Here is a 7,656-nt window from a genome sequence, read left to right as displayed (position 1 = left end):
GTTCTTCATGCTCGAAGTCCCAACTCTGTCCTCAAGAAAAAAAAAGAAAGAAAGAAAAAAAAAAAGCACTAAACCTCGAGTCCCTTTGTTCCTTCGGTTCTTCCTGAATGTCCATAGAATAGCTGTGTTGAAAAAGAAGAAAGAGAATTTAAAAAAAATAAACTTACAGAACGCTTGTCATTGAAAATAATGTGAAAATATGTGAAATAAAAAGATGGTAATTTACAATTTCAATCACAAATAAGGTGTTTGTCTTTTTTGTGTGTCTGTTTGTTACTCAGAAGCTTTTCCTACAATCCAGTGACACCTTTGCAGAACCCGTGATTTCCATCTCTAAAACCTTTGACAGACCCAAATTTTCTTTCTTTTTTTTAAACTGTGGTCATTAAAAAAAATTCCAACTGCTGAGGAAACCAACAAAACAGTAAAAATGAATTTGACTCCCTCATAATCAAACACCTGTGGTCTTTTGTTCTTATGAGTTGAGTGTGACATTAAAACTTTGCGGGGACTGATGAAAAGATGCTGATAAATTTCCTTAAAAGTCCTATATTTTACACTTTTCCTGTGTTTTATTTGAAGTGTTGATCCATAGGAAGATATAGTTGTGGTTTTAAGAACCAAAAACCATCTCAGTGTAGTTTTATTAGTTATAATATAATATATATATATTATTTATCTCCTCTCTCAGGCTTCTTCCTGGAGCTCTATTAATAACAGGTCAGTAAGCCAATCAGAAGAGAGGAGGATCTGAGCCTCTCTTCTGATTTCTGGGTGATCCAATAAAAATATAGCAGCTTTGTTGTGACATCACAAAGTTACAGCTGGTTTTAAGGCTCAGTTTCTGAATACAGGCTGTGTGCATTTCTCTCTCTTTCTTCTATCATTTTCTATTCATATGATATACTACCATTATTATGAAAAGCAAACAATTTGAACACTAACTAACTGTATGACAATCTCTTGTTTGGTAAATTGAAATAAACATATGAATGCAAGAATAGCATTCAAATAGCATTTTAAGAACCCCTGACTTCAATGGGCCCCTTTTACTTTTCTACTGATAAAAACTATCACACTTAAGCTGAAGGTCAATGGCTGCACTTGGTTTGCTTCTAAGTTTACATATAAACATAGGATTGCATGACTTGCTCACAACTCATTAAGACTTGGGTTCACTGGTAGTTTACATATATACTATATATACAGTCATACATACATACACATATATATACAAAGAGTCAATGAAAGATAAAATTAAATTTTAGTTTTTCCTCATTATCATTTTATTTGTTTACTTCCTCCATTGCTCAGACATCCTGATCCCCCCCATTAATCAGTGTTAAACATACAGCAGCAATGTTAAGTGTTAAACCACATAAATCTTTAGTGTCTGTTGTGACGACTTCACAATAAAAGTCCCTGACTCTTCAAAACCGAGTACCAGCAGACAGATTGTCTCTGTATACACATTGCATTATATATTTAATTACATTCTGTCCACAGCTTTTTTTTTTACAGACCCTGGAGTAACAGTTAGTGCAGTTAGGTGAGACACACTTTATGTTAGCAAACACACAAAACAACCTGGACTGACTGATCCTCTATATCTGTCATTTTACCACAAAACTGACATTAGGAAACAACACAGTAACACTTCTCTGATCTGCTATGGGAAAAACTAAATCCTTAAAATCAACACAGATATTAAAATTTAGATGTATTTTAAGTGTTAGCCTTAATGGTAAAAAGGAAAAAAATAGTTTTACTGTTTAATATGACAAATAAAATTCCCACAAATGAAGAATAAAAGAAGAGAAAAAAACTTTTACTATTTCCTTTATTCTATCAGTGTTTTTGTGAAGCATCTGTCTGTGGATCAGTCGGCCCCGGCTGCAGACACACAGTGACACATGATGATCTAAAGGGCAAAGTGGTTTTGATTGGTCCTGCTGGAGCCGTTGTTCGTGTTTCCGTTAGGCACGTGCGTTGATGATGTCGACAAACTCCGGTTTCAGAGAAGCTCCGCCCACCAGGAATCCGTCCACGTCGCCCTGAGACGCCAATTCCCTGCAGTTCCCTCCTGTCACTGAACCTGGAGGACGGAGAGGAAAAGGATCAATACGTGGGAAATTAAGACTAAATTCAACCAGTTAGATCAAACTTTATTTACTATGTTAAAAAATGCACAAAAATTAAACTAATTTCCTTTAATGACACGTTTCTTTTGTTAATGAAAAACTAAAATCTAGGCTAGGAGTTGATAAAAATGTTCGTACACCCAGTGGGATTACCATACGAGCAGCAAGGACATTTTAAACTCTTCTGCCCTGGGTTATGGTTGCCAGGCTACATATGGCTTTTTTATGTGACTGGTGGACCTTGATCGTCTCAAACTGAACCTCCACCCCAGAAAAAGGATCGACATTTGACAATAGACAAACATGATACACAGTCACGAACGTTTACATCCTCCACACAAAGTACAGCTGACGACTGTGATGAAGAATCATCTCTGACCTCCGTAGATGATGCGCACGGAGTCGGCCACGTCGTCTGAGACGTTGGCTCTCAGCCACGCCCTCAGCTTCTCATGGACCTCCTGAGCCTGGACACACACACACACACACACACACACACATTAATTTCATGGAGACTAACTTGTATTAAAGTCAATGAAACAACTGCAAAATGCAACAAGCCCATTGTTTAAATATCTACAGTCCAACATGTTAAGGTATTGACGAGCGCTGTAAACTGTCAAATGTGACATTTGTTCTGTCAGTTTGAGACTCAGATTCATTCCAGTAATGAATGTGGGCGAAAATAAATGATCTTAAACAACAGCAGCTGAATAGCGCAGCCTGCGGCGCTCTGCGTGTTTCCGGTTGAGGTGAAGAAAACTGTGGCAGCCACCCGGAGTTTTACTGGAGATACTGGATCTGCAGGAGTCAGATCTGAGCGCTGTTACTGACGGGATGAAAACAGGAAGACTGAACGCACCCACCGTCACAGTAAACACACCGTGATGATCCTCTGAAGTCTGTTAAAGTCTGTCACTTTAAATAATGACAGATTTTAATAATAAAAAATGTCAAAAAATGATTGAATAAATGTGATCAAATAAGCTGGTGTTTAATGATGCTGCTCCTTTAACCTCTGAGCCTGTACTTTTCATTTCTGACAGACTAAAAATAAATAAATAAATGTGTAAACTGGAAAAAAAAAAATCACTGTGTGTTTGAATGACCTCAGTGCGAATCAAACTGTGAGTCATCATCTTTTGATTCATGGTTATTTTGGCTTTAACCAGGTCAGTGTTGGACTGACGCCGACGAAGGTGTCAGTGTTACCTGTTCGGGTGTGGCTGTCTTTCCTGTGCCGATGGCCCACACGGGTTCATATGCCAGCACCACCTTCCCCCAGTCCTTCACGTTCTCTGCAACACAACAAAAAACCTCCGTCACATTCGACGCGGTGACGCAGCCACGCAAACACCGGCACCGAGGGAGAATCAACAAGGAGCCTTTCACAACAGCAAGTATTTTATTTTGTTCACTTTGAGATCGAGAAACATCCTGAAGGCAGAGCAGCACCACAAAGATCCGTCAGTTCTGTCGGAGCAGAAAATCCTGCGTGAACAGAGGAACAAGACGACCGACTGTGTCTCTCTAAGTTTCTGCAGCAGCAGAGACCACTGACCCATTTGCATTTTAAATCAGGGTGTAGCCTACTTTGAGCACAGAAGTAGGCTACAAGAGGCCGAGCTGAGACCAGAGGAAGGAGCATCAGTTAAATCCTGTGATGTCTGAGCTGTGGAGGTTGTTTTACTATCGGATACAAGAGGACTGAATAATGAGCATATTTCTGACCATTATTGTTGTTTTCATCATCAATTATTCTGATGATTATTGTTATTTCTTTAATTAATTGATGTAATATTTAGGTCTATAATAAACCAACACTATAAAAGCCAATAATATTCAATTTAACCATCACAGGCAACTAGGAAAACCAGCAAATATTCACAGTGGAGACACTGAAACCAATGAACCTTTTGCTTAAATGACTCACACAGTCCATCAAGATTGTTCCTGATTATTATTTTCTGATTGATCAACTTTAAGTTATTGCTTCAGTTTCCTCCAAAATATATTCAAGAAAAAATAATAATGTAAAAAAAATATTTCCAAGAACTTTATTTACAACTAATGGACGTACAAATCTGTGAGCATCGGCGTGAAGCTGAAAGAAAAAAAAGGAATATGAAAGAATAAAACAAAATTAGATTTAAAAAAAAAGACAAAAAAAAGTTGTTGTTTACCTGCAATGACCTGCGTCTGAGCGTAGACGACTTCTTCTGTGGTGCCGCCCTCCCGCTCCTCCAGCTTCTCCCCGATGCAGGCGATCACACCCAGACCGCTCTCCAGAGCGTGAGCCACCTGAGAACCAACAGCAGAGATTTACCTGGACCTGCACACCTGAGACATGAGCAACATGTGACGACACACAGGTTTTAATTCCCTGACGAAAAAAAAAAAAAAGAATACTTCAGGAGATTAGCAGTGGAACCTCTTAATCTGTGGAGCGCAGGTGGAAGTAGACACGCTGCCATTACTGTGTTTGCATCAGATATATAAACCTGCACAGGTGTGCTACATCATTAACAGTTTAATTGTTATGATACAGCTTTTGTCAGGAAATACGTGCAGGAAATTCTGTGGAACCTAAAACATGTTCAACTACTGACATTGACGAGTTATATATATGATCTAGATGAGTATGAACCAAGTTCGGTCCAGTTTACAAGAAACGATGGATGACTAGTTGCTGCAGACTCGAGACTCGACTTGGACTCGTCTAAGTTGAGACCACCTGACTTGACTTGACTGTGAAGGCAAAAACCTGAAGAGACTGAACCTCAGATCAACACTAATGTTTGAACAGTTGCAGATGCAGCTGCTGGCATGAGAATAAACTTATAAAACTCCAAATTAAGATCAGTGATATCATCCTTATCTTTAAATATCAGCCTACATAAAGACGGAGCTTATAGTTTCTGGTGTCTGTGGCCTTTTTCTCTTTCCTGCTGCTGCCACACAAATAATTCTGATGCACGGATGCAAACATCTTCAGCCGGAGAAGAAATTTTTCTGCAACGAGAGAAAGCGAGCGTCTCACCTTCTGGCCAATCAGCTCGTCACTTTCCCCGAACACATGACGGCGCTCCGAGTGTCCCAGGACCACCCAGTCTGCCCCACAGTCCTTTATCATAGCCGGGCTGCAGGGACAGCAGACGTGTTAGTGATCTCTGGCACGTCACCTGTTCAGCTGGTGTAAAAAGTCATATGTGGAGTTGACATGTTTGAATATATAAATATTCTGTATCTACGCCAAAGTTACAAATCCATCCATGTACGTCTGCAACCAACGATTCATTTCCTTATCAGTTAATTTGGTAATAATTCTTTACATAAATCAATGAATCAACTACTTGTTTTGTCTGACCATCTTCAACTTAAAGATTTATTTCAATTACGACATAAATCACATGAAAGCAGCAGATTTTTACATTTTGAGATTGTGTATAAGTCTACAGGCCAGTTAATAAAACCCGGTCGCGTCATGAATACTGTATGTGAGTGTGTTCAGTCAGTGGGTCAGAAACCTGATCTCCCCTGTGAACGCTCCCTTGGCCACTTTGTAGCAGTTCTGGGCGGCGACCCCGATCTTGGGATCCAGACTGGACCGAGCAAAGTCCAGGTAGATGGAGGGAGCAGCACACACCACCTCTGCAAAGTAGAAAAAAGAAAAAGATTGATCTATTTATTTATTTTTTTTACGTTTTTTTTCCATTTGTCTTTTCCTTTTCCTCTTTATTTAAATGAGACTATTTGAGGTTTACAGGTGAAACCTCTCTTGTAAAGATGAAAAAGTTCTTCCACATTTCATGTTAATGACTAATTAACACAAAGCTTTTACATAAGAAGAGGTTTTGTTTGTTTGTTTGTTTGCAACACATCATATAAATCAGGGCTGAACACATGCAGAAAAAACATATTACAATTATTTTGACAGATATTGCGATATGACCCACATTTTAATGGGAATGATGATTTCCACTTAAAAAAAACATAAAGATGATGATTTGGTTTTTTCTGGGGTCTAAACCAAACAACCATGTTCCGTCGGTGGTGTTTCTGCAGCACCACAATGCTTCATTTAGAATGGATGTGACACATTTGGCCTTTATTTAAAAAAATTGCCGCTCCTGTGATTTGGATATTGCACTTGGCCATATAGTGATTTCAGTAATATTGCAATTGATTGTTAAAACCTAATATAAGTGTAAATATTACTCTTTGGCTCAGCAGCTAGGCACCTTTCTGCAGCCATGGGGTACAGGTGTGGGCTATAGGGGGAGAGGCCTTATTGTGAAGGGCTAAGACAGAGGTGCTTGTATTTAGTCTCATTTATACCCTCACCAAATTAAATGGAAAAACAAAATAAGAAGTTTGTCACTGAAAAGGTAAAATTGATCTTTTATGTACAGACATTTATTTTGTAAGGGGCCGCAAACCAAAGCTACCACTTATGTAAAAAATCTTACTTTGAAAATTAACCACTAAAAATAGCTGAGTAAAAATGTCATTTGAAATAAGTGAGAGTGGAAGTTTGAAGAGGCAGGAATGGAGATAAACTTAAAAGGACAGTAGTTGAGTAAATATACGTAGTTATTTTACGTCAGAGGCCTTTACGCAACTCATCCTGGTCACATGAGTCCCAATGTCACCGTGTCATCTGAGCAGCATCACCCCTACACCCCCCCCGGTGTCTATCTGAATCCCACGGTATCGATCACATGTGTATCTCTGCACCAGAAAACCTTCACCAGCTGATGACAGTTAACCTGCAGCAGCGACTTTACCGGACCCGGATCCGCCACTCACCGGTCTGGTCGTGGAGGCTGGCGGTGTTCAGGGTGGTGATCAGCTCTCCCAGACTCTCCTTGTTCCCGTTCATCTTCCAGTTTCCTCCCACGAAGAAGCTCCTGGACGCCATGGCCCGGCTGACGGTGGCTGAGACCCGGTGAAGAGAGGCGGTGGAGGTCCGGAGCAGGATCAGCTGCTGCTGCAGGATGATGATGAGTCAGGCGCTGGTGTGTATGTCAGGTGCCGTCGGAAATTTCATCACCGGGGAAAAAAAAAAAAAATCTCTCTTCTTCTGGTTTGGGTTTATAACGAGTCAAACAACTTTAAGGCCCATTACTGCCCCCTGCTGGTGACATGATGTCCTCTAGGAAGGATGACCCCCCCACCCCCACAAACACACACACACACACCCACACACACACACAGTAATTAAATTTATTTATTCTGATGCTGTACGTTTGTTTTTTTTTGTTTTTTTTTACTGTTTGTAGGTCAATTTTCCTCAAATCAGTATGTCTATTTTTCTTATTGTCTATACTCTACTACTACTATTACTACTTTATATAACCACTCCATGTTTCTCGAGGAAATAATATTTTGTTGGAAATCATAGTTTGAAATTTCACAGGTCAGTTATGTCCCTATTAAAGTAAAATACACAGCTTTGTAATGACATATGTCTTTTTATGGACAATAACAATGTGTAAAACCAAAGAAATTAAAC

At 39.5% G+C, this 7,656-nt stretch overlaps 1 protein-coding gene across 1 annotated transcript; it reads right to left on the bottom strand.

The window, feature by feature from the left end:
• Window positions 1–1,879: 1,879 nt before the first annotated feature.
• On the bottom strand, window positions 1,880–7,172 carry LOC111233213 (triosephosphate isomerase). The gene is made up of 7 exons (XM_022760978.1): window positions 6,951–7,172; window positions 5,669–5,792; window positions 5,182–5,281; window positions 4,325–4,442; window positions 3,354–3,439; window positions 2,521–2,608; window positions 1,880–2,095 (listed from the first exon to the last, which is right to left on the bottom strand). The coding sequence occupies exons 1-7, from the start codon at window positions 7,060–7,062 to the stop codon at window positions 1,977–1,979; spliced, it is 747 nt and encodes a 248-aa protein (XP_022616699.1). The 5' UTR covers window positions 7,063–7,172; the 3' UTR covers window positions 1,880–1,976.
• Window positions 7,173–7,656: the final 484 nt, after the last annotated feature.

Source organism: Seriola dumerili, unplaced genomic scaffold (genome assembly GCF_002260705.1).
Source record: "Seriola dumerili isolate Sdu_G_001 unplaced genomic scaffold, Sdu_1.0 BDQW01000381.1, whole genome shotgun sequence".
Classification (NCBI taxonomy): Eukaryota; Metazoa; Chordata; class Actinopteri; order Carangiformes; family Carangidae; genus Seriola; species Seriola dumerili.
The sequence above is the reverse complement of the archived record's forward strand: the minus strand, read 5'-3'. Positions and strand labels throughout refer to the sequence as shown.